This window comes from Patiria miniata, unplaced genomic scaffold (assembly GCF_015706575.1).
Source record: "Patiria miniata isolate m_02_andy unplaced genomic scaffold, ASM1570657v1 HiC_scaffold_1, whole genome shotgun sequence".
NCBI lineage: Eukaryota > Metazoa > Echinodermata > Asteroidea > Valvatida > Asterinidae > Patiria > Patiria miniata.
This window is the reverse complement of record NW_024037047.1, coordinates 33,393,777-33,421,209: the sequence shown is the minus strand read 5'-3', so window position 1 is coordinate 33,421,209 and position 27,433 is coordinate 33,393,777. Positions and strand designations below refer to the sequence as shown.

The following is a 27,433-nucleotide window of genomic DNA, read 5'->3' as shown; positions in this document are numbered from 1 at the left end:
GGGAAGATGTACTTGGTTTCATTGATGATGAGCACACCAGCCTGAGATACCAAGTTACCATCAGTGAGTAACTTAAACCTAAGAAAGTGTTGGTAATTGGCCCAAAGTACCCCACCCATGCATTTCCAGACTTGTATTTGAGTCACAAAACATCGAGTCCGAGTCCGAGTCACCTCTCCCGAGTCCGAGTCCCGAGTCATGCAGGTCGAATCCGAGTCATGAGACACAAAGGTCAAGTCGGAGTCTGAGTCACGAGCAACTTTCATATACATGTATACAGTGAAATCTCGATCAGCCAAATCTGAAGGGAATGGATAAAAATTTCGAAAACTTTACGCAAAGTTCCTAAAAATCCCAAAAGTTCCCAAATATACTTCAAATATACAAATTTTCTGACCTACCTTGAAATAGGGCTGTGCCGAATATTTGAATATTCGAATATTCGATCGATAATCAAATATTCTAATATTTATTTTCGAATAAGAATATTCGGTGGTGATATGCAATGAAATAAAAAGGTGGAAAAAACTTTTTTTAACAACAAAAGTGTATTCTCAAAGTTAAGTTTCAAGTTGCTGCCAAAAACCCCCATAAAAGTAGCTTGTATATATGCCAAGCAATAATGCCATACATATATTACTTCTGCTTTGGGAGTGCTTGCAGTAAAGCCAACCCATTTTTTTAACGCCGGACTGCAACACCAATCGCTGATGCTTCCGACAAGATAAACAAGACATTGTGTCTTTCATGTCTTCACAAAACACTTCCTGACACCTTTTCATATCAAACTTCTAGCATGAGTAGTAACATTTCCGTTGTCCATATTTTTGTTTGTTGTCCTATTTACAATTCCTATTTTCAAAAGAAAACCGCCGCTGTTTTCCCCGATGCGGTCCTGGCAAGTTTCCCCGCGCGTTGGTGTTACATGTGCATGTGTGCAGCATAGGAAAATGCAGCGTGGCATTGGAGAGGAGCACGTGTTAATTTGCCCACGTGCGCTGGGAGGGGCTTACTGGGTCGGCTATTGACATCGCGAAAATGGCATGCCAACATCGATGTAGAAGACCTCTGCAATCTCATGCAAAGAACTTGATTTCTTTTTTCTGTGTGGGCCTTTGTATTTTCCGTTTTCATGTACTTATTTTGAGGACGTACTGCTCGCACAGGGTCGCACAAGAAGCGGTACATTACACTGATACAGCGAAGCCAATTCCCCCCAAAGTTTTCCATCGCCTGTTCAATCGTGTCGAATGCACGTGGTTATAAGGAATCGCCTTGCACGCAGTATGCTGCCCACAGCACGTGGCGGTGTTGTAGAAAACTTGTCATGAACCCCAACATTACATTAAAACGTTTTAAAAACCTTGGTTCATTTACGTTACTGAGTCTGGGATTTTTCTAAAAGAATTTCTTGTTTACTTTTAGCGGTAAATTTATTATGGCTGTTAGATGTTCGCCTCAATGCCTCCGTAATTATATACATGTACATGTACAAAATAATCTAGTTCTCTCAACTGATCAGAGCACCCTTTTATCGAACACATTTTCGTTCGCTGTCCGTCAGCTTTGTTCGCTGGGTTAGTCTGCTAATTGCACCCAATATTTGCACAAATAAAACATACATAAACACTTCAAAAACTAGTTCAGCAATTATACTTTCAGTAATAATAGCAAGAACCTCTGGCTTATGTCCTCCAAGTCGAGCAAAACGCAAGAAAAAGGGCAGACAACAGAGAGGATTTCAAACTCAAAAGAGCTCTCATTTATTTGGCCAGACAGACTTTGCGGTCAACTCACCACACCGCACCGTACCCCTGATTCCCAGCATAGAAAACCACAGCTAGACAAAATGTATCAAAATTTTGCAAGTTGGAATATCCAAACCTTTTAGTGGCCTATCTATTAGAAAGTTATCTCCAGAGCACGCACTTAGCCAGACAAAAGAACCGGGTCAGCGCACCTGTGCCTAATGCGCCCGCCAACAATGCGCCCGCCACCAATGCGCCCGCCACCAATGCGCCCGCCACCAATGCGCCCGCCACCAATGCGCCCGCCACCAATGCGCCCGCCACCAATGCGCCCGCCACCAATGCGCCCGCCACCAATGCGCCCGCCACCAATGCGCCCGCCACCAATGCGCCCGCCGGAGCTCGGCTTATAATACATCCCCTGTGGGCAAACAAGGAAATACTGCTTTGCACGTGTCAAGCTGGGGCGTGTGTATGCCGCGCCCACGCCCATTATTTGCATTAACTTAAATATGCATTTACAATTCAAAGACCCATATTTCATTGAATAAAGACATTACATATCATAGGTTTTTTTCTTGGAGTTTTTGGTTGTTGAGAGTAAGTTTATTTAAAATGATATAAAATCATTTCCTCAATTCTTGGTGACAAAAGTGCGAGTTATTACTATAAAAGTGATTTTTTTTATCTTCAATACTGTGACTAGGAAGTACACCGTTTTGTAGACTTCAAGAAGCTTCCAGTAATAGATATGCCCGGTTCCTGTTTGCGAGTTAAGGGTCGGAGAGTCACAATAGCTGACGCCACCCGCCTTGTTTGGGGTTCACGGCTTAATACGTCCCCCATGCAAACAAGGAATCCTCCACTGTAGCTTCTCTGGTGATTATTAATCTTTAAATTACTGACGACTGAAGAACAACTGATTGTTGTCAAATACTTGACTTACCTGTGAAGAAATCATACATGGCATGCTGACGTGCTCACGTACGTTGACTACATGTACAATGTACATGTGTGGCATATTTTTGCTTTTGAGGGAATTTGGAATGGCCAAAAACCGAATATTCGAATATTTGATCGATTGGAAGGTCGAATATTCGAATTTATCATTTCAACACTATTCTACACAATAAACAATCAAATCATTCTGATTTTGGTATTTTGGTACCGGGTACGCCGACCCAATGTTTTAATTACATCTTTCAATAATTCGAACTTTTAAAGACTTGATAGTATTTACAGAACTATCATCTATTATCTAGGCGTAATATAAGAGCCTTTCATTATAGACACATTTAAGTAATCAATTATACAGAATTATACCTGAGACAACACTCGTTTTTGCAATTGTTATGATTATTTCTAAATATTCGTACCCCATTTGATATTAAGTTTAATCTCATCGCTGTGATGACTACCAGGTATGACAGTGTTTTAATTACGGTCATTTGATAATTTGAACCTTAAAGACGTCTTGATGGAGACAATATTTACAGAACTAGGGTCTATCATTTAGGCGTAAAAGCCTTTCATTTAGCATATTTCCGTAATCAATAATAGAATTAACCTTGAGACGTCCCTCCTCTTTACAATTGTTATGGTTATTTCTGAATATTCGTACCACATTTGATATTATATTAAGCAGGCTTTTCAGAAATTTCTTTTTTGGTTTTGTACAATACCAAATACCTTCCGCTGAGGATAAATCACGCATACTATGGTGCAAGTCTATTCAGACTTGTTTGCGTTCTGAACGCATTAGATCGCTAGAACAATTCTAGCATCTCATCTAGTAGATCTGATCTTTATGAATCTTACTGCCAACCTGCAAATCTCGTTTTATACCTCCGTCAGAAACTACTCCGACCATACCTTGATTGCCACTTGTGGATTTCATTTGAACCTTTAAGCTTTACAGAACTTTCCTTTAGGCTTCAGAGCCTTTAGCTATACTTAATTGAATAATTGCAAGATACCACTCGTCTATTTACATTATGGCTGTTTCTGGATTTGTACCCCATCTAACATTGCTGTGTTGACTGCCAGATACGAAAAACCAAAACCATATTTGGAAAAATGGAAACGTACACCTGAACTATGCAAGACAACTCCTTCAGGCAAGGGTAGCAATGTTCGTCTCTTATAAATACTGTTTGAGACATTGAACAACTATGAAATTACAACCAGACTTAACAACTGTGTTAAAAATTGTGTGTTATCGTTGCTGCTCGCAAGCGTGAAGTGATCTACCTTCAATCCAACCACGCACACATTCCTGTGCCAATCCCTATTCAAATTACCCGCCCTTAACCACTCTACCGTGTCTCATTTACATATCAATGATAAAGCAGATTTATTCTAATTCGTCCCGGCACTTAACCGAATAAATCAATATATTCAATTATTGGAATTGACTCAGCCCTACCTTGAAATTTCCAGCTTTCTAGGCTCATGACGTATGGGAAGATTTGCCAGGAAAGTTGGAAATAATAACCATACTTACATGACTTAGAATGCAGATTAGGTGATTATTGTCACGTTTTTTTTGTGCTGATATTTTCCATTTCCGTTAAAATTACAAGCAACAACTCACCTATCACAGCCTATAATCCTTTATGGAACAAAAGATCCTCTCAAAATGACAATTTGATCAAGCTGAACCCAAAAACGTTTTTTATTTATAGTGCAACTCCTGGAGTGCACAAAATCTTTTTCGTCGCGTCATCTGATTTGTGTAAGATGGAATAGTTGACCTCCAATCGTTGACCTCCAAGTTGCCAGGCTAAACCAAAACGCCACCTCCGGGCAGCGACTATTTGTCAATTGGTCGGTTTTGTCTGGTACCCAGGTTATATTTTGTGTATAGGTTAACAAAATTGACATGTAGGAGATCGTTGGAAGGGACATTCGAACGCATTGCTGATGACACCTGAACATTGCACACTCTATGGCATTACACTATTATGCTTGCCGACCAGTGGTCACCACCTTAACAGAATGTTGCCTATTAACGGAAGGTTTTTCTGTACTGTAATTTTGCCTTTCATTAAGCATGTTAAGCAGTTTACTGCAGTTTTATTCATTTTCATTAAAAAAAGAATTGTGTTCAGAATTTTTCAAAAACGTTCTTTGATAAATTCTTTTTGTTTTGTTTTTTCTTCTAGGGAGTAGCCCAGGTGGCACTGAAACTCTTGATTTCCAGAAGGAGAAAGCCTACCGAATTGGTCCTTGTTTGTCCCGAACATCATGTGCTGCATTCTCATTGGATGACCTAGACTGGCATCTCCATGGTGATCATGAGTACTACGTGTCAGTCAGAGCTCAGAATGGTGCTGGGTTAGCTACAGTGGGGACCTCATCTGTTTATAGACACATCGTGCAGTTGCCATCTCTGGGTGTTGTATTGGATGTTGCACCCCCGGGCGAAGAGGTGCATGTGGATTTGGGGGTAATTATGACAAATTCACAGTAAATATTGTTTTCACTTTTTTGTTCCATTAGTTTGAAATCTTTTGTAACTGCCATTAGTAAATGCTGAAAGAATGCTTACAGCCACTTCAATAATTTTATGTTGAGTAATTGGATCATATCTTCAAAGAATGGATATAAAAAGTATATGTTCCTCCGTACTTTGAAAATTATTAAGCATTAGTTGAGCAACAACAAATAAGCCAAAATGGTTTTTGTAAGGAAAATGGTGGGGTCCATTGAAAAATATGTCTGGTGTGTTTTTGTAATAATTGCTGAAAACCAGTTAGTGGAGTTAAGGCATCAAATGAAATGATTTCGTATTGATGAATAGCAAACTGAAAAGAAAAATGTTAGGAATTTAAAATTAATTTCCAATGAATAGTTGTTGAAAACCAATTAATGGAGTCAAAGCATCAAGTGAAATGATTTCACATTGATGAATAGCAACCTGAAAAGAAAAAAGTTAAAAATTTTAAATTAATTTCCTGTTACTGACTGCCAGCCTATTATTGTCTCAGTAACACAAATGTCTCCCATAACAGGTGGCCAAAGACACTGATGTTCAGATGAGCACCACAAGCATCTCAGCTCGTTGGTTTGGTTTTGAGCATCCTCATCTCGATATCAACTATGAGATTGCCATCGGATCAGAAGGAGGTGCTTCTGATGTCAGCGGTGGTTTCATTGATGTCGGCAATGCAACCTTCTATCGACTGGATGGACTAGATCTCATTCCACTTATGGTAATTGGGACATGAATTCAAAATAGTGGAAAATGTTAAATTGTATTTTCATGAAACAATGGAGCTTGAAATTTCGGGCTCTCTGTTTATTTACCTTCGCAAGAGCCACTGACATCTCCTTATGCCTTTTGTGTTTGTTTCTGTTTTCCGTATTAATTGAGGAAATTTGTTTTGTATTACTGCTAGACCTATTATGTGACCATCCGTGCTAACTCTGAAGCTGGTAGTGTCAATGTTACCTCAGACGGTGTCAAAGTCATTCAGGAGGGTCAGGCTCTGGAGGGAGCTGGGATCAAAGATGGACTCGGCTGCGATCAAGATGAAAGTAAGACCCATGGCTTATATTTCTGTGGTGTGACATTCTCGCTGAAGGGAATCAAGTATCTTGCATTGGCTAATATTTACTCAGGCCTTTTATCTTGATAGGACATCTTTCTCTGATCCTTTCCCATTGCTAAACGTCCCTGATGTTAATTAACTATCTAAATGTGATAAAACCCTCTGTAGACAGTGTCTTGCCTCCTTCTTCCAGTGTCTTTGCCTCAAGGATTATCTATCACTCATCTGTTGCTGTTCAACCCTGTCAGGATGACATCACCTACCAGTTTTCTTCCTCAGACATCTCAGCTCATTAGACCATTGCTCAACATATCTCTTTACTCACGGTATCTTGCCTCCTTGCAGTGTATGTGCCACCAAGATTATCCCATCACTCATCTGTTGCTGATTGATTCTGTCAGGATGACGATAACATCACCTACTAGTCTTCTATGTCACGTATCTCAGCTCGTTAGATTATCACTCAACATCCCTCTTTCACAGATTCTTGCCTCTTTCTTGAAGTGTCTGTGCCACCAGGATTATGCCATCACTCATCAGTTGCTGATCCATTCTGTCAGAATGACAGCACCTACAAATCTTCTGCGTCACTCATCTCACTCTCCTTCTTGCAGTGTCTGTGCCATCAGGATTATCCCATTATCTGTTGTTCATCAATCCTGTCAGGATGACATTACCTACCAGTCTTACCCCATTTATCTCGGGGGATTAGACCATCCCTCCACATCCCTCTTTACTCACAGATTCTTGCCTCCTTCTTGCAGTGTCTGTGCCATCAGGATTGTCCCATCACTCATCTGTTGCTGAGCCATCCTGTCAGGATGACGTCACTTGCCATTCTTACCTCACTCATCTCAGCTCATTATACCATACCTCAACATCTCTCTTTACTCACGGTTTCTTGCCTCCTTCTTGAAGTGTTTGTGCAACCACGATAATCCCATCACTCATCTGTTGCTGATCCATTCTGTCAGGATGACAATGACATCACCCACTAGTCTTCTACGTCACTTATCACAGCTCGTTAGATCATCCCTCAACATCCCTCTTTACTCAAAGTTTCTGGCCTCCTTCTTGCAGTGTCTGTGCCATCAGGATTATCCCATTATCTGTTGTTCATCAATCCTGTCAGGATGACATTACCTACCAGTCTTACCCCATTTATCTCGGGGGATTAGACCATCCCTCCACATCCCTCTTTACTCACAGTTTCTGGCCTCCTTCTTGCAGTGTCTGTGCCATCAGGATTACCTCATTACTTATCTGTTGCTGAGCCATCCTGTCAGGATGACGTCACTTGCCAGTCTTACCTCACTCATCTCAGCTCATTATACCATCCTCCAACATCCCTCTTTACTCACAGTTTCTTGCCTCCTTCTTGCAGTGTCTGTGCCATCAGGATTGTCCCATCACTCATCTGTTGCTGAGCCATCCTGTCAGGATGACGTCACTTGCCATTCTTACCTCACTCATCTCAGCTCATTATACCATCCTCCAACATCCCTCTTTGCTCACAGTTTCTTGCCTCCTCCTTGCAGTGTCTGTGCCGTCAGCATATTTCATCACTCATCTGTTGCTGATCACCCTGTTAGGATGACATCACTAAATTACCAGTTTTACCCTACTTATCTGAGCGCAGACCATCCCTCAACGTCCCTCTTTACTCACAGTTTTTTGGTCTCTTTCTTGCAGCGTCTACGCCACCAGGATTATCCCATCACTCATCTGCTGCTCAGCAACCCTGTGAGGATGACATCACCTACCAGTCTTCTACCTCAGACATCTCAGCTCGTTGGACCATCCCTGAGATGCTGCAACCCTTTGTGACTGGCGTCTTCTGGGCAGTTGAACAAGAAATCGAAATATACTTTGGTAAACCTGAAATCATTTGCCTCTGAGTTTTACTACAGACGTGTAATCCTTACTGCTTTAATTGATAGTATTGGTAATTTAGTTTGTAATGTTTTAAAAGAATCAAATTGTAAAAAAAAAATCGAGAATTTTTATCTAGTTATTATTTGGGCAAAGGAACCACTACAAGCTACTGTTTTTACTTGTTGTCTTCACGTATAGTCACTGATTTTGTAAGTTATGTTACCTTTTCAGAATGAAGTATATTTCATTTCCCACAGATGATGAGAACACTATGATGGAATGGATCCCAGTGATTGATGATCAAGATCTTGGCATGGCATTCCAACATGTTGGAGCTGGGCTAGGGTTGCATGGTGGAGGTCATTACAGATCAAAGGTAAGAATTAAAAATTGTCATGATGAAACACACTGGCTTGAATCCGTGTCGGTGATAGGGGGACGGGAGATGAGTATACGATGAGTATAAATCTGCAATTGCCCAGCCGTGGAAATTTGAAGGTAGGGGGGGGGGGGTGGTGGCGCTAGACACCACATGACACTAGGGGGTGCTGTTCTCACCACTAAGATATGGGGCGATGATCCAATGGCCCACCACCCCCTTTGCAAAAAAATAGGGGATATTACGCCCCCTTGGTGCAACATCATTGCAATATGTGCGGTTGTTTAAAATTTCACAATATGGTTGGGCAAGACAAACTTTATTTAGGTGAAGTGTGAAATTTAGTTGGAAAAAAATATAAATATTGTAATACATTTGGTTTTATTCTGGTAATTTATTTGGCAGGTTCAGTTTTGCCATGTTAACGTTTGCTTCAAACCCGTCGTCACTGATGGATTCTGGGTATTATCCCAACCTCCTGAGGTCGGTCAGGTCACAGTCAGCGACGTTGAAGCTACGCCAGGCGGGACGGAGATCCGTGTTGTCTTCCAGCCTTTTGCCCACGATTACGTCCGTCACAACGACCCGGGGGAACTGATGGATTTCTATGAGTGGAGCATTGCTGAGGATGGTAGCGATGGAGCCTTGCTGAGTCAGTGGACAAGAATCCAAGATTTGGTGGTGACTGGGGACGTGGTAAGTTCTTGTAGCAGAAGGGAGTGGTAGAGAGTTACTGAACCCGAAGACAAAGAATATAATAGCTGATGCAGCAATCCGAGATTAATCTTTTCACAGGAGATCATGGTGCACAAAATGGAATTATTTTAATAGTACTTAGATGAAATCTGGTTTTTCTTTTAGGACTTAAGACTTACCAGCTTGCCTCATTTTAGGCGATTAGGTGTTTTGTTTTTGTTTTTAAAGGGCCCCTATTTTATGACAGGAAGGTTCAAAGATAATTGATTTTTGTAAATGTGATGACAAAATGTTTCACCGCCTAACCTTAAGTCTTGCATGTCTTGCTGAACAGGCACGCTTTACAGCATCTCACAGTGGATCCTTAGACCTAGATGTCTGTCTGCAGTTATCAGTGAGAGGCTACAATAAGGCTGGTCTGTCATCCATCGCTAGCACTGAGATTGTGGACTGTGATAACGTGAAGCTGATTGTCCCTCATACCGTCATTGATGCTGATCGTAAGTACAAATTGACTTCCCCCAGGGATTTCTGTTGGTCTGAAAAGAAGAGATTGGGTGGGCAAAACCAATTTTTTTGAAGAAATGCTATAAAAGTACAGACTTGCAGCAGTTAATAAATAACTAATTTACTGCTGAAAATGATAAGGAAAGTTGAACGTACATGAAATCCACAGTATAGTGGAGTCCCCTAATTAACGTGTCGCACTTTGGCGGTTTCCCCCGACTTTCCTCATGCAGTGTTGTCAAACCTCTTAAGCCGTGTTCCCACTTGACTTTTTTCCACGGCCGCGCCTCGGGTGTTAGGCACCCGTCGGGTGTTCGAAACGTCATATCCCACATCAAAGCAGTAAACAATTGTTCTGTTATAACTCTGTCTTCGATTCTTTGGATTTTGATGTAAAAGTCACGAAAACAAACATCAGTAAACACAACAATCATGACAATTGAACGTCAACTCACTTGCATGTCGCGTGCTCGAAACAGCTGATCGTCTGCTAGTTAGCTGCTCCCACTCATGTGTGAAACATGGTGAAAATAGCGTGGGTACCAACGATACAAGCGTTTCACACTGAACATACAGAGTCTTAGTACGTGATATCCCACAGGGAGTGTGCCATGACTTTTTATAAACTTAACACGTGATCGTTCTGGGCCAATGCAAATACAGTATTCATGACAGAGGTATAACAATATAATTTATCACAAAAGTTATCCAGGTTTGATAACAATTTAGGCACAATCAGTGGATTTGTGTTATCAGTCAATTGTGCCATCCGTCGATTACTGTTTCTTATTTATGAAAGATTGTTTTTGGAAAGAGAGGTAAAGTCTGAGATTTTCTATGGGGTTGATGTTCAAATGCAGTCCTGGGTGATAGAGTGACAGCACAAATCCACCGATTTCACCTAGCAATAACACTAGACTTAAGTGTAGATATCCCAAAAGGAAGACCTGAAGACTATTGTTACCTGATAACAACTTCTTGCTTTGTAACTTTTAAACAGACGAAGTCAACATGGAGCAGAATGCTATGTGGCCGGAAGCAGACAAGAACTACATCTCATCTACGTCCTCATTATCCGCAGTCTGGCCCACATTACGCCACAGGGACTACGTCTGGGCAGCCATTGAAGACACTGGATCCTTTGGAAACTTGGATGATGGGCTGCAGTTTCCTTGTGATCACCCGAGGAGCATCACCTGTGGGAATACAGGTAGGAAAGATTGAAAATGAAATCAGTGAAACCTTGAATTCATATAAAAAGTGCACCCAGGATTTATTGAGCAAGAAAACATCGGGTTTTAAAGTAAACGGTTGGGAAAAACAAGACATATTGTCAAATAGAAAAGCAAAGTTATCTTAACTGCGGTATGACTATTTTCTTTGATGAGAAAAGTGAAAGTTCTGTTATTCTTGTATATATCTTTTAGATAAAGAGTTTGTTAACGTTCCTGGTTTGGTCCTGCATCATGGCAAGTGTTATCGCATTTGCATCCATGCTGATGAAGTGACATTAGAGCATGAGCTTTGGAATGAACTGTTGCCTGCTGTGTCTAGCTGTAGCGATGGTGTTGTCATAGATACGACCCCACCGACCCCTGGCGCTGTGTGGATTGGACGGAACCAGCATCAAACCTATCAAGTAATTTCAGTTAACATTTTTCCCCTCCTTTTTGTGTGTTTACAATTAACATTTTTCTCCTCCTTTTTGTTTGTTTACAATCAAGGAAATCCACCTTCCGACCAGTATATGTCGGAGAAATCCAACTTTTTGACTGGGTTACCTTTTAGAAAACTAAAGTTTTCTCACTGCTGACATTATCATCAAATATTTGACAAAGTCCTACTTATAAATGTATTTTTTTGAAGGGTATTTTTTAGCACTGTCCGTTATTTTGAAATAGATTGTTGAGGAAGATGTGGTTGTCATTCCTTTATTTTGAACCTTACTTTTCTATGTTGTGTATTTTCGACAGAGTTGCAGCTCAGAGTTGGTCCTACAGTGGGAGTCCTTCACTGACATTGAGGAACATGGTTTGGCTAGTCATCACTCAGGGGTCAAGTACTATGAATATGCCATCGGTAGGAGCATACATCCACAATCGTTTCATATCTGTATTTTTGAGAAACTGTAAATCTTACGTACCATTGTGCAGATCTGCTAGTGCTTCTGTCCTTTTGACCTTTGATAAAAATTCAGTACTCCGATTTTTTAAACAGTTTTGCCTCCTTTAAATTCCAATGAAAGTGATAAAAATGATACGAAACACATAAGCTCTTACTGAAGTATTTTATGACTGGGGATAATGATGAAATAACGTGAAACTACATACTAGAGCTGCGTGGTTGTTGCACCTGGCTGTGGAGATAGACTGCGGTAAATCCACCTAGGCCAATTGTGATATTTTCATGGTAGCTCTTGACCCTCCGTCCTGTTTTCAGATTATTTCCAAAAGCCGCTTTCATCTTGGCTTTTGTTTACCCGTGTAAAAATAACTTGTTTATTCTTTCTTTGTTACGTTATATTATTGATATGTCGCAGGTTCGATGCGAGGTGGCAGTGATGTGATAGAATTCACTCGTGTTGGAATCACTAACAGCGTTATCGTACACAACTTGAGATTGCAGAATGGACACACATACTTTGCCACTGTTAGAGGTAAACATTCAATACACATCTTCTCCAAAGAAGGAAAGATGGGCATAGGTGCTTTGATTTTAATGTGTTTTATTTGTGATTCAAGTCAGTTTCAAGTCTTTCAGGACAGACGTCAATAAGATTTTATGTCTTTCTGGGAAAGTGTTAGATATTTGTGGTCACATAATCATGGTCACAACCAATCAAAATTGAAATCTGTCTGATGAGGTTTTTATACACTGGCACGTCACATCATTTCTTTTGGCCAGTGTTTCTTTCCTTTATACGTTTCTTTTGACTGATGTTTAATTTTCCAATCAGCGACTGACTTTGTTGGTCTGTCATCACACGCCATGTCAGACTCAATCACCATTGATATGTCGCCTCCTGTCTTCAGTGCTGATCACTCACTGGACATTGGAGGCAGCTTCATCCGGTCTACAACTTCCATCTCAGCAAGGTAGAGTAACACATTCTGGTTTTGTCATACTTCTCAAGTTGACGTACTTCTCAAGTTGACATACTTCAATCCCCTTATGTGCTTTGTGTTTTGCCACAAGGAAGTGGCACACATTTTTTTGGGAAAAAAATCAAGAATGATTTTTGTTTTATTGACCTACAGGAGACAGTATACATTTGATGCACAAACAACACATACCACAACTCATGGTCAGTGTTGGTCAATGGCCCCCACATGGGAGGTCCCCCACATCCTGTTCCCAAGTACTCTCCCTCATGAGTCATGGAAACAGATGGTTTTGCATAGCAACCAGTTAAATAATTAGTATTGTCCCTATGTGTCATGAAATGGGTTTATATTGTAAAGGCAAGTGCGATCAGCTTCATTCTGATTCAAGCCGCAGCAGCACTGACTTCAACAATTTTCTTCCCACCCTCCCTCCCCTTTAATTAAATTCTGTAATAGTTTGCCTTTTTCCTTTTACTGTCTAATTTTGTATTCAATTTATGAGGATTTCTCTTTTATTTCTTAGATGTAGTTACAATATAGACTCTATAGTGTATGTGGTTTGGCCTTGTAGAATTTCTTAATTCAATTTGGTCTGGCCTAGTAGCCTTAGAATAAATGGTTATCCATTAATGTACCCAAAACAGCTTGACTGTTTGTCTCCTTATTTTATGTGGTTCATTAAAGTGTGCACGCAACTGGAAGCAACAATCAAAGATGTCTATCCCTTTGTAAAGGTATTAATCAATCTCAGATAACCTACTTTTATGACTTTCTGTGTGTGCAATACATTCTTAACGTCTATTTGTGGCAATGCAAAAGACAGTTTATGAGATGTCTGCCCCTTGCATCATTATAGTAACATTCAGAAATTATGTAGGTTTTTCTTGAGGCTGTGGGCCACAGTGTTTGAACATATTGAACAAGTTCAACATTGAACATTGATATGACATCCCCTTTTGAAAATGATGACGATTTGTAGAGTGAATCTTAGCTTTTAGACTCTCATCCATCTTATCTACAGAAAACAATGCCCTCACAGGGTATTCTAAAACTCCAAAATTAATCTGCTAACTTTGGATGTCAGTGAAATTATTTCACACCATTTCACTGTCATCTCTTTTAGTTGGAAGAATGTCTGCTCAGACAAGGAGAGTGGTGTAGCATATTATGAGTGGGCTGTGGGTTCACATCCAGGTCATGCAGACATCATGCCATTTACCAAAGAGAATACAGAGATAGGAGTCAGTGACCCTTCACGACCTTTGCACCTTCATGAAGGTCACTCATACTTTATTTCTATGAAGGTAAGCTGTCACAAATTGTGTTGTTTGTGTTGATATAATACCAGGGTGATAACAGATTTACAACGTATATTCATGATCACAACTAATGTGGTTTTTCGAAGACCGTGGTTTACATGATTGTTCCTTTTTTAGGCCATCAATACTGTAGGCCTGATCACACTGAAGAGTTACGGAGCATTCACAGTTGATGCAAGCCCCCCACTGGCTGGCCACGTCTTTGATGGGAATCCAACGGATGCCCTGGCCAATCACAGAGACCGAGACTTCCAGGAGGATCGCAGAGTGATCAGGGCATTCTGGGAAGGGTTTTATGACCCGCACAGCGCTATTGTTGGTTATTCCTGGAGAGCTGGGATGTGTCCAGGGTGTAGCGATGTTGTGACTGAGCAGCATGTGGGATTGGACACTGGTAAGTTTCAAAGAATATTTGTTAAATTAAGATTGATGAGGCTTTGTCTGGCCTTGCCACTTGTCAGCAATGTTGCAGGGGATCAACCGTGACTGTAAACAACCTGCGCACACAAACACACATTCTTTGTCTTCAATCATGGACCCCCTGCTTCCCCTCTTTTGTTTGTACTTTAAATTTTTAGAAAGATCTCCCATATGTTTTGTACTTGCACATTAAAAGTGAACCTTTAGTCAATCATGGACCCTATTGTCCTCTATTGTTCAAGGTCCACGATTTGAATGTGTCTACATGTACACCCACACATACGGAAAGGGTTTATGGGACACTTGCATTGTTTATCCCTCTTTAGACTTTACCTTGTAGAGCACCGTTCGACCCTTTAGTGCAAGTACCCAATAAGGGCACTTATAAAAACATACACTATGCTACCTTTGAATGTCATCCTATTCAATTATATTTCATCTATACAATATATCAATTTCCAGTGGACTTGGAATTTTGTAGTCTAGAAAATAATGATAACCCATCCAAACATTGATGTTCATATATTCCTTCGCAGATGTCCTTGCTGAAAACCTGAACCTAGTGCCAGGTCTGACCTACTACGTGACAGTGACGGCCTGTAATGCTGCTGACCTTTGTACCTCAGTGACCTCTGATGGGGTCACGGTGGATGACTCTCCCCCAGTGCCAGGGCGTGTCTATGATGGTGGTCCTGGGGGTGGCGATATCAGCTACCAATCGTCAAGGTGAGTCACCAATACAAAAATCTTTCTAAACCGCCCAAATCATTGAAAGTCACAGTGCTTAAAGCAAGATATGATACTGATGCAGGCCACAAGACGGGCGGCAGCTGGTTGTTTGGTTGAATGAAGATTCACGATTAAAACGTGTTAATCCAGATAGCTCCACTTTAATTTAGGCTCATTAAACTGAAATTGATCAAGTCCCATGTTAGCAGTCTCCTTGCAAGTCCATCAGTTCTGGACAGGGATAGGTGGTTAGTGGTTCATTTGAATTTTTTAAAAGAATTTTGACAAGTGTTGGATTTGAACCTATGACCAACAGAATTCTGTACTGGTTGTTTGCTACCCTTTGTGATAGCTTTTCAAATTGAAGTGTGCTGTTTGGGATCTAAAGGAGCAAATTAAGATAATTTTGCATTAATTGTCAACATTTCATTACTTGAGGCGTTGTTATGATGTCTTCCGTGTTCTTGTATTGCATGATTCATTAGGCGTCAGTTGCAAGCCCATTGGTGGGGCTTCCATGATCCTCACTCGGGCCTCTCCCACTACGAATGGCACGCCGGCACGACACCAGGAGCTGAAGATATTCTCCCCTCTTCACGCATTGAGCTGTCAGAAGATGCTCTGATATTCCTATCAGCAGCTGACCAGATGCCAGTTGGCACTGATATCTACATCACTATACGCGCCTATAACCGGCTTGGGATGTGGAGTCAGGCTACATCTAATGGGTTCCGTGTGGACTCTAGCCCTCCTGATGTAGTGGATGCACCCGCTGTGGATGTGACTCGGGGGATGGCTGTCACAAACACTCAAGTAAGAAACCAAAATGATTCACAATTAAAAACGGCCATTTTGTTTTATTCTACATCTTGGACAACCCTGTGCTTGCATCACACTGAATATACTATTAAGTAGAAAATAAGCAGAAGGAGCATATGTATCAGGGGAAGAGGCATTTGCTCTCCATTCTTGACAATTCTTATCCCTATGACAACATTTAGCAATAGAAACTGAATACCATTCCCCAGCACACAAGAATGTACATAAATTATCCTTCCTTTTGAATTTTTTTCCATTTTTTTCACAATTTGAACAAAGAAATAAACTGCAGCAGGCCTTGATTCTGCACCTGCCTGATTGCTATTCTGATGCTCTACCAATATTGAGATATCTTGTACCCTCTGTTGGCAGTTCCCCATTTTGTCCATGCCTTTGTCCAAGGGGCGTTGCTCAGAAGCCGTAAACCCATGTATTCCATGTAGCGGAGTCTCATTGCCAATGTCACAATGCTAGCAACATTAGCAATGCTGGCAACGCAGGAAATAGCAACTGGGAATCAATCAGAGAAGATTTAATAAAATTTTCAATAAACCACAAAAGGAAAACTAACTAGGTTTATTGTTGCACATTTTCAGTGATGGTTAATTCTGGGCTCTTGTCTTTTTATTCAATTTCAATCTCTGTTTAAAAGGTAATCTGCATTTCTTCTTGTTCAGGTTCTGCGGGATCTGATTCACTTTTCCTGGAAATTCAGTGACCCCGAAAGCGGTATCAAAGACCAGTTTGTATCAGTCAGCACACATCACAATGGAGATGTGAATATTCCATCAATAAAGGTAAAGTTCTTATCGGTACAAAAATGTTTATGGGTTGAGATCGGAGGGGTGAGAATGAAAGTAGTTTACGAAATAAACCAACATATGCCATCAGCAACAAATGTGCGTACAGCTGTTCCACCTTTTTGACAGTCGAAAGTAAACCATCAGTCACAAATGCATTTCATTGTCAGGAATGGATTGCAGTGTGTTTTTAAGCTCTTGCAGGAGCTTCTTCATAATCACTTCGTGGCTGGTTGGTCGGTCGGTCTCCAAACATTTACCAAAATGTTTTAACCAAAATTGAGTAGATGCCATGCCGTCGTCAGTAAATACACTATAAACATTATTTGTAACAATTCGTAAAGTTGTTTATGAAAATGTCGTAAACGCAGGCAAGATATGTGCAGTATGTTATAGTCACGTGGTATTTTATGTAGTGGTTGGACATGCAGTATCCAGAAGGAGGAAATGAAAATTGGCCAAAAGTATGGTGTTCCACGGCCGCGGCCCCGGCTTGTACGTACGCACAATCATTCCATGCAAGACGGCCACAGCTTATGTTATTATCCTTCACAACTGTCTGGGGGTAATCACTGTTGAAGCAACTTCAAACGATCATTTTACTCACGTACGTATACCCTCTGTGTATGTTTACTCTATATAGTACACAAATTCACCGGGTTAACCATACAACACCCAATAGTGCAGTGGTAAAGCATAGGGCTTGCAGTTCGAAGGTTCGTGGATCGATTCCCATCAAGATGTCCACTTTTTTTCCCAACAGGATTTCGATTTTTTACCTAGAACTGTTAATTTTTCAGTTGGATACTAATTTTATAGCAGACAAGTTCTTTTTCTTCATGCAAGACTTCCGTGCAAGACGGCCAGAGCTTATTGTGCACTTGCACTTGTTGTTGGTAAATTTAGCAAATTAATGGATCTGATTCTTGTATCATTTGAAGATTGCGGGGAGTGAGTTGGACTACACCTTCACCAATCTGACATTACATGAAGGCAGTCGTTACATCGTTACCGTAGTGGCTTGTAACTTTGCTGGTCTCTGCACACAGGCCAAGACGGAACCCTTATTGGTATGTATTAGGGCTGTTCATTTTCGAATAATTTAGTATTTGATTATAATTCGAAACTGCATTTGACTGAACATTCAAAACTCCCAGGTCAAGTTCTGCACAAGCCAGCTGCAGCTACACGCTAGAAGGATGGGAACACTGAACCGCCGATGACAGAAAAAAAAGTTGCCAGCTACAAAAAGTGGCATCTGGTAGTGCAGTATTTCAGTATTACGGTTTAGTCAGGGAATTTTATTTAAAAAACAAACAAACATATCAAGTGATCATGCCACAATACCGAAATACCAACGAAACGGTATGGAATTCACTTGGGTTAGTTGTAGGGGAGGTTTGGGTTATTTATTTGAAAAAGTGGAATCATGGGAAAGAGAGGTGGATTCCTTGTTTGCACAGGGGACGTATAAAGCCATAAACATGGCAGGTGGCATCAACCAATGTGACTCTCCGACCCTGAACTCGCAAAGGGAATCAAGGATAAGTTCCATACGACTCTTTGTGACATCTATAATAATAGTGCAGTTTTTACCCACAGTATTCTTATTAAAACAATAATTGGTTAAAAACATGATTTTAACGCTTCGTGACATCTATATTAATAATAGTGCACTTTTTTCTCACAGTGTTCAAATTAAAACAATAATTGTTTAAAAACATGATTTTAACAAGTAGTTTTATATCATTTCAAATAACTTTTTATCAACAACCAAAATTTCAGGAAAAAATTCCACGACGTTTATTGGGATAAATACTAAAATTATGTTTTATAAGTGCTTATAAATGCATACTTAGATTCATGCAAGTATTGGGTGTACCCATCGGGCATAGAGAAGACGGACGGCGAACATGTCGACGGTGTTTTCACAAAGTGACAAAAACCTCAATATCATGCAAAAAGGTCATTCCGAGATAATCGCTTTTGAAGTTAATCATTATTTCAAAACACCTTTTCGACTAGTTTTTAGTTATGGATTTGAGAAATTCTTGCATTGTCAAGTAACGTATGCTTTGTTCTTGGCTAATTCAAAGTTGTTTATTAGAAGTCTCTCTTAATTAAGCTGTAATTCATTAATAAAGATCAATAAAAATTTTGTTCACTTCGTGAAAACAGCAAAACACAGAGGCCTCACTATTTTGTCCCATTAAGTTGTACACACTCTTTGTCACTTTGTGCAAACATAAAACGTTCTAAGAAATTGTTACATTTGCGCGTCTGACGTCACTGCAGCGTGCGCGCGTCTGTTCTTTATCGACATCGTTCACGGCGTGTGCATCCAATCCCGTCCAATCCCATCCTAAAGTGTGTGTAGAGAAATGCTTTATTCCTCTGGCGCTGCTAACGAGGTAAGTTTGTGTCACTTTGTGAAAACAGAAAAACACGGATTTTATGCATTTTGTCAAATGTTTGTTTACGATAATTACTATATTTTGCTTTGAAACTCGGCCAAATTCTTCCTTTTGTCAAATGCAATAAATTGGCCGGCAAAACTCAAAATCGAAAACATCGTCGATATGCTTGATAAACACGTGCTCTGATAATGATCGATCATCAGTTGTAATGATGGAGGAAATAAAAGTAAGCTTTTTCTTTTACATTTGGCATTCTTGCGAATATAATGATGTTGATTCAAAAAAGCGGAGGAAAACAATTCGTTTTGCAAGTGGCCAATAAAAAAAAAATCTGCTCAGCCGTAGGCTACCGCAGGCTTCTTACCATATAATGTTCTTGTTATTTTATTGACAATAAGAGCTTGCCTACAAAAGAACCCAGTAGTACCTGATACTGTGGTATTTTTGACACGGTAGACCGTGGAATTAGCGCCGTAACTCTACAATTAAAAAATAACACCACAGTCATGTGCAAGTGGTTTCTTTTCTTTCTGTTTTGGTGGGTTTTTTTTGGGGGGGGGGGGTAACGAATATTCAAGCCGGCAAAAATCTATTCCATCATTCAGTTGGTGATTGAATACTCGAATGTTCGGTATATTCAGGACAGTCTTAGTATGTGGCATCCACTTCACAATCTCTTATGGTAACCACACATGTACCTCCACAATTCTGGCCTCTCATGAAAGTTTTTGTTACTTTGACATTATCTTTGGCGGTCGAATCAAAGTCATTGATTCAGTTCTTTGAGTTGTCATACACACATACCATAGTGTGTGTCTCTGTTGTCATCTGTCATCATAATTGCCATCAGTGTTATTGTCTTAATGTATCCCCACCCATAATCCTTTTTAACTAGTTCTCTCATTAGTAAGATGGCACTGTACCATCATTTCTTGAATCATTTCTCTTCCTCAGGTTGATGGCAGCCCACCTTCTGTTGGGACGTTTGCTGTGAGCACAGAGAGTGCTGCTAACTTGGAGCGTCATCACATCATCTGGATTGATCCAACTGAACCTAGTTCAACTGTGAGTTTATGAAATTATTCCGGCTTTCGTTGTATGAACATTTAATGTGTTCATTGTTTTGTGCAATTTCTATACCAAAAATTCCCCTTTTGAAGCATTGTTTTTGTTGCCAGTGTTTATTGATTGTTTCTCAAGAAAAATCTTACTTCAGAAAGTTCATCTGTTATGTGTAAAAGAGAGGATAGAGAGGAATTTGAAACTAAAAAACTAATAAGGAAGTTTGTATAAAGGAGAACATTTGAAAGGACACCTTTTGTTGTACCATCTTAATGTGTATAAAGTACCAGTTTCAGTTTGCTGTTATCTTCAATTTTCTATTGGAAACTCAAGTTCCTCTTGATGCTGTCTTTTACCCTTCAGGGACTACCAAAATCACAAAACAAACGCAACTGTCTCTTAAATCCTGCTAAAATGTTTGTGAATGTGAACATTTTTGAGTTATTCTGGTATGATTCATATGTTAACCTCCAAAACAGCCTGATGGAACAGACTACTCTGGCTGGATGACGTGGCTTGAAGACCCCCGTACATCCCTGGGTTCCTTAGCCCTTGCCTGGCTGGGATTTGCTGATGTACACTCTGGTATCAGCCACTACTTGGTCTCTGCCGGACGCACGTACAGCGGCACTGAACTCACTCCGGTACCTTTGTGCTTTCTTTGGTTATTCAAGTCCAGCATATAGCTGTTATTAACAAAGACAATTTTCAGATAATTGCATAAATAGTTCAACATCTGCCTCTAAAAAAGTGTCATTCATTTGTTGACCATTTTATTCCATTGTATTTGATCTTTCATTGATGTGTTCTGTTTGTTGCATCTCTGGGCAAGTTCGCACATTAACCATCGGTCAACCAATGGATGGTTGGTATCAAATAGGACACATGCGCTGTGACATTAAAGTGCCAACGACTGTAGTCGAACCATCGTCAACATATGGCGGTCACGAGTATGTATGGATTGTTTACGTTCTTTGACCTGTTGAATGAACTGGTAGATATCTCCGAGGCCCACCAGCGGGTAGTACAACTCGCTACGGTTTAACCTTTTGTCAATGGTTCCCTCTGCACTTAAGTAATGAAACGAGGCTACTGATAACCAGTGATGCGACCAGCCCCAGTAGGGTGGTTCCAAATAGTCGACTAACGTAGTCCAACCATCGTCGACTAGTCAGAGTTTGGCTTAACTTATTCGAACTATGGTTAACAATAGTTCTTGCACGAACTTGCCCTTTGATTCAGTTTTCTATGTCAAGTTTTCTGTTGTACTAATTGCAAGAATCTGAAGCGCACTTTGCTCTAGATGACTCTTTTGAACAATACAATTCTGGTTTTGTGTGGTTTTCGAGAATGTTATATTCAGAACTCTTGTGTGTCACAAGTGAAGTATATGACAATTTTGTTTTCCTAAGAATGGACCGGTCCGTGTAAACCACCGCAATGACGGCATGTCATTGGACGAAGGCATCGCACAGACAGCCATCATACCACTAGAGGGCAGTATAACAGACCCATCTCATCCGTATCTCTACATCTCCATCTGGGCTGTTAACGGGGTAATGAGTTGTAATTGTTGTTATGAATCTGTACAAATGTAGATCACATTTGGTTGGGAAAAGTGTAAAACCTCTGATTTACAAGTGCAACATTTATTTGAAATTTTACTCCTAATTAATCTCTTCATCTGGAGCCACCGTCAATTTTTTTTATTCTGTTCAAATTGGAGATCAGCTATTCTCGGCAAAATATCTGATATAATGAAAGGATACATTTCTTTAAGGTCTCTAGTAAAGAAATTCATGTATGAGCTGAGGAGAAACTTGTGGATTTCAATATTTTGTTCATATTTTAAAAAAGTGAAACAAAGCACACTTATGATTAACATTGATTTCCATTCAACATGAAACAATATATACCAAATGGTGAAAGCTGAGGTTTATGACCTTCATTTAAAGGTACAGTAGATCATTTGCAGCTATCCAAAAAGTAACTGACCTAATTATTGTTGAAAAGCTGACTTGGTTGAAAGATAGTAATGGCAATAAACTCCCTGTGAAATGATTCCTTCTGGCATGCTGTCAATATGAAGAAAATAATAAAAGAAGGTCCTTTCCAAGGATGAGCCAAATGTCACATTTAGTAAGTGTTGACACGACGCACACACGCAAATGGTTACTATTATTCGTCGGTTCAGTGCGCGACATCGTGTAACTGTAACCAGCTGCATGAAAACGTGTCCCAGATGCTGATTACGGGCGCAATTGAAAACATGACTCAGCAACTTTAGAATTGAAACCGAGATTCTAGAATATTGTTTTCTCTGAGTGCACAGCATTCATAGAGCTAAAACTTCCATCAGGTTAGTTGTTAAGCACCTGTCTTTAGATTTTGAGCACTTTTGTTGCTTCAAACGAAAAATATGCACACATGACAAATGATCTACTATACCTTTAAGATGTTAAATGGGCAAAACCTAATATTCATTTACATCACCCTGACGCAGATTCATCTCGTGAAAAGATGTTACTGGTCACAAAAACTTTGTCTCATTCTAGAAAGAGGTTTGGTTGTAACGTGATCAATGAAAGTATAAAAAGATAAACTACTTTTTGAATTCATATTGTTTTTAATATCTCTGTAGGTTGGGATACCAAGCAGCCGTCATCATTCCACTTTTGAAGCCTCTCCTACTCTACCAGACGAGGGCTCCCTTGTCCTGCTGCGACGCTGCTTCCCTACAACATGCAAGGGCCATTGTGCGTGTGCACCCATTGATAGAACATGTAATCCATACCAGTATTGCACTGATGTCACTCACAGTAAGTTTAGGTGTATAGGCCATTCCATATTCACTCCAACCAGAGGTCCTATGGCGATCGACTCAGATTTTGCTTTAAAAAATCTAGAAGAACCTAACACAAGCACAATTTAGGCCTCAACTCCTTAGGGTTTCTGAGATATGGCCTTCCAAACCCCATCTTTGTTGGCTGCCTGCATAAAGGATAGGGAAGATTGGAGATGCCGAGGGGGATCCCGCCTGCGGGCGACATGATGACATAATGATGTGCCACGCCCACTTTCGCACATTCGTAAATTTGTTGGTTTTTTTGGAGGCCATTATCTCGGAAATGAATCGAGGATTTGTGCTGAAAATTGCTACCAAGGGTAGCAATTATCAGCACAAATCATCATATGAGTTTAAAATCTTAAATCATTTGTTTAACTTATACGCCGTATTTACTCATTGATGAATCTGTGACACCATAGATTGTTGGGGTGGTTGCAGTGGCGACAGCCCCCCCATGAAACCTTGTCGCCCCCCCAGTCACCCCCCCCCCCCCGCCCCCACTGAGATTTTGAGTTTCTAAAAAAAATATCATTGATCTACATGACGCCCCCCATGAAATGTTCCAGCGCCCCCCCCCCCCCCCCCCCCCCCCACTGAAAAATTCCTGGCTACGCCACTGGGTGGTTGAGGGGTGTATAACATGTATAAGAATTGACAAGCCGGGCACTTTTGGGCGGTACAGAGACAAATGGGTTAATCCTTAGAACTAGAGGGAGATCCAAGAACAAGGTTCTCAGTTACCCTCAGTCTGTCATATGGGCTCCCTGCACAAGTACCCTTTCAACAGACAGAAAGGAGAGTTCGGGAGACCTAGACTGGTTCCCAGTCCATCCACTGCGTATTTCGAATGATCCAAAGATATTGGGGACGGGATTAGTCTGGAAGACCATCGCAAATTAAATTTGAATGTATTTGCGCGCTGACTACGCCTGACGCTAACGTGAAGACACTGTGAGTAATAGCTTTGGCACGTTCAGGAAGTCGTGCGTACTTTGTGCGCTAACCAGTAGAGTACAGTACAGTATGCACACGCTGTATGTCCTGTCCACGGTGCTCTGAAAAGTGGCAAAAACGCGCCCTCTTTTGTTCGTGCACGGAGCCCATAGTCAAGCTTTATAGTTCGCAGAGACGCTTTTTTTCGCAGTGTACATGTATTTCCATGAACCAAAGCTGAAAAGTAACATGCCAACTGATGACAAAGTATGACAATTTTGTGAGATGATGATGATAAAGGCGTGGGTTTTAGAGATGTGAGCAAACATCTTTAAGCAGAAAAGTGATAAACATCAGTTGTGATAGTAAGGAAATGATGACATGCAGCTTGATAACTATTTAAGCAGGATTCAAACCAGTGCTGTTAAACTGTTATGTTATTTTGATGGTCTTGACCCATTCTTTTACGATGACTTGAAGGTAACCCCAACACTGAGATAGAAGTTTTGGATGTATTGGATCTGATGAATGATGATATCAATAATGTGATTGATATTGATGATACCGCCACTCAGTCTATGGCTGCTGCAGTATGGCGAGTCACTGAGCAGAAAGGACTGGATATTAAGTGGTGAGACATGTGATTTATATCGATTATGGAATTGATATCTGTGAACCATTTACTATATAATTCTTGAGTGACTATACATCTTTAGAAATTGATACTTGGTAAACTTTTACCCAGTTTAATAGTGGTGGCCACTGCTCCTTAAAGGGGTTTTTGATATGTCGTTCTATGATTGACGTTTATGATATAATTGCAGGATTGAATTTTGAAACTAATTTACTCAGGTCTGTAAGATCTTTCCAACAACTTTACTTCATGTTTTTCGAAACACCCCTCTAGCTATGCTATGGTATGGCCCTCTCGCGAGAAGTAAAAAAAAACCTCCTTATATGGAGATTGGCGCGCGTGTACTGCGTGATGTGGCGCGCGTGTACTGCGTGATGTGACGCAGCATGCAGCTGTGCTTGTGTAGTGTGAATTTAGGACTATGAAATACTGACTCACTTGTGGTATTGCGCATGCCTGCATGAGGATTGTGAACGTTCAACCAATAAAACTGTACTGGCACCAGATTTTAGAGGAGTCCAAATTTCATGTGAAATTTCAGCCGGTCTTTATCAACCGTTTAAAGCCGGCCACATGACTTGCTCTCTACCAACAGGATTGGGTAGACTGTCGTAGAAATTTATGAATTTATAATATTTGCAGGTTCGAATGGAGCATTGGTGATGACTCTTCGTCAGATCCTGTGGGAATCTTTGATCCAGTTCAGGATAGGTTATGGTATGATATCGGACAAAACAACCAAACTATCATCACACTGGATGAAGGTAATGAAATCCGTCCAATTTATAAGTCAACGTTATAAATAATGAAGAAAAAAAAGTTTTTTAATAAATGTTGTACATAATGTACTAAATTGTACAGGGTGAGTAAAAAAACGAAACCCAAATAGCAGGACCATTTTTTGAATGAAGTTTTGCCTGTAGCACTTTCAAAATCTAGGATATGAAATCCGAATCTCTGAACTTTCTTTTAGTACAAAAAAATCATTCAAATCACTCATGTACTTATCAAGTTACGGAATTTTGAACACAAACACCATTTTAAATTGATCCACAGATCACAAAAAAGTGTTCTTTTAGTAAAACGAAAACAATTCATGTACAACCCTTTGAGAATCGTTTTCGTCTTGCTGTAGGAATATACGTGTTTGCGATCCTTGGACAGAACTTTAAAACAGTGTTTGTGTTAAACATCCCGTGACTTGAAAAGTACATGAGTGATTTGAACTATTCTTGTACTAAAAGAAGCTTAATTACTGGGCTTTGATATCCTAGATTTTGAAAGTGTTACAGGCAAAACTTCATTCAAAAATTTGTCCTGCTATTTGGGTTTTTTTTTTTTTTACTCACCCTGTATTGCATTGTATCTGTTCCCTGATGAATCGATTGATAATCCATATATTGCTCGGGCGGTTTAGGGCACAACAGGGACTGATTGGTTATTAAAGTTTCTTATAAAATGAGCAGAATGTCACCCTGACCTTGCTTTTTCCCCCCTTTTTTTGTTGTGTACAAGAAGCAAAGAAACTAATGTTAATATCTGTTATAGATCACAAGATGGAGAAAGGAGTCACGTATCATGTGTTCATCAGGGCCTGGTATAATCCTACTACATACGCAGTGTTCAGATCAGATGGCATCACCCCGGATATCACACCACCAAAAATATCAACAGTCAGAGGTGCAAAGGTATGAGAATTAGAGAGTCAGATGTACAAATGGAATCTGGCAAAACCAGGCAATATATCCTTTCTTTGGTTCTTTAACAGTGCTCTTTCTTCTAATAATGTGAGATCATTGAAAATACACAAGCCATAATTGCAGTTTTATCAAACCTCTTCAGCCAATCATTCCTTCAATATTGTCAAAGTACCTGAATGAAATACATTTTTGTTCCAGATAAAAGATCTTGCCAGATCTGATGCCAGGAAAGACACTGATTACTTGACGGATCCTAACGTCCTCTTTATCTCCTGGGAGAGAGTGTTTTTAGACGAAGCAATGTCCCACTACCAGGTGTCTCTGAGTACCTACCAAGGAGGTAAGTACACTCAAATCTCACCAAATCAACTCAAAAACTCACTTTTTGTCTCGCCTGAATGAAGTTCAGGAAAGAGACTATGCAATGACTAAGTCTGCACAAGTCATGTATAGTGTGTACATGTATGTGGTATTTTGGTTTAATAAAGTTTCATCAAATTGGTCTCGTTTCAAAAGTTGAAGTCCAATTGGAGCCAAACTTGAATCATAAATACAACATAGGAATCTTCTTCTGACATTGATGTCAAAGGTCACATACCAAGGTCAAAGGTCATCTGGGGTCAAGTTGTAAAATAGGCTGAACATGTTAAATTGCTTTCATTTCAACAGTTGAAGTCCAATTGGAACCAAACTTGGGTCATAGGTGCAACATGGCAACCTTCTGTGATATGTGATAATGAAGTCAAAGGTCACGTACCAAGGTTAAAGGTCATCTGAGGTCAAGTTGTAAAATAGGCAGAACGTATTGGTCTCATTTCAAAAGTTGAAGTCCAATTGGAACCAAACTTGGGTCATATACATGCAACATGGCAACCTTCATACTGATTAGT

General features: G+C 40.2%; 1 protein-coding gene across 1 annotated transcript in view; it reads left to right on the top strand.

The window, feature by feature from the left end:
• The window catches only part of LOC119733084, a gene marked incomplete at its 5' end in the record, with an annotated part of 63,713 nt that overhangs the window by 24,013 nt on the left and 12,267 nt on the right, over window positions 1-27,433 (top strand). Inside the window, 26 exons of the mRNA XM_038206667.1 lie at window positions 4,913-5,196; window positions 5,762-5,962; window positions 6,149-6,287; window positions 7,994-8,173; window positions 8,434-8,552; window positions 8,961-9,251; window positions 9,586-9,751; window positions 10,759-10,968; window positions 11,186-11,397; window positions 11,732-11,837; window positions 12,298-12,414; window positions 12,715-12,853; window positions 13,986-14,166; window positions 14,299-14,575; window positions 15,138-15,327; window positions 15,816-16,143; window positions 16,827-16,946; window positions 17,891-18,019; window positions 20,321-20,431; window positions 20,908-21,072; window positions 21,841-21,984; window positions 23,070-23,247; window positions 24,690-24,840; window positions 25,486-25,607; window positions 26,392-26,531; window positions 26,742-26,883. Of these exons, the coding sequence (XP_038062595.1) occupies window positions 4,913-5,196; window positions 5,762-5,962; window positions 6,149-6,287; window positions 7,994-8,173; window positions 8,434-8,552; window positions 8,961-9,251; window positions 9,586-9,751; window positions 10,759-10,968; window positions 11,186-11,397; window positions 11,732-11,837; window positions 12,298-12,414; window positions 12,715-12,853; window positions 13,986-14,166; window positions 14,299-14,575; window positions 15,138-15,327; window positions 15,816-16,143; window positions 16,827-16,946; window positions 17,891-18,019; window positions 20,321-20,431; window positions 20,908-21,072; window positions 21,841-21,984; window positions 23,070-23,247; window positions 24,690-24,840; window positions 25,486-25,607; window positions 26,392-26,531; window positions 26,742-26,883 (4,542 nt within the window). The remainder of the gene's footprint in view (window positions 1-4,912; window positions 5,197-5,761; window positions 5,963-6,148; window positions 6,288-7,993; window positions 8,174-8,433; window positions 8,553-8,960; window positions 9,252-9,585; window positions 9,752-10,758; window positions 10,969-11,185; window positions 11,398-11,731; window positions 11,838-12,297; window positions 12,415-12,714; window positions 12,854-13,985; window positions 14,167-14,298; window positions 14,576-15,137; window positions 15,328-15,815; window positions 16,144-16,826; window positions 16,947-17,890; window positions 18,020-20,320; window positions 20,432-20,907; window positions 21,073-21,840; window positions 21,985-23,069; window positions 23,248-24,689; window positions 24,841-25,485; window positions 25,608-26,391; window positions 26,532-26,741; window positions 26,884-27,433) is intronic.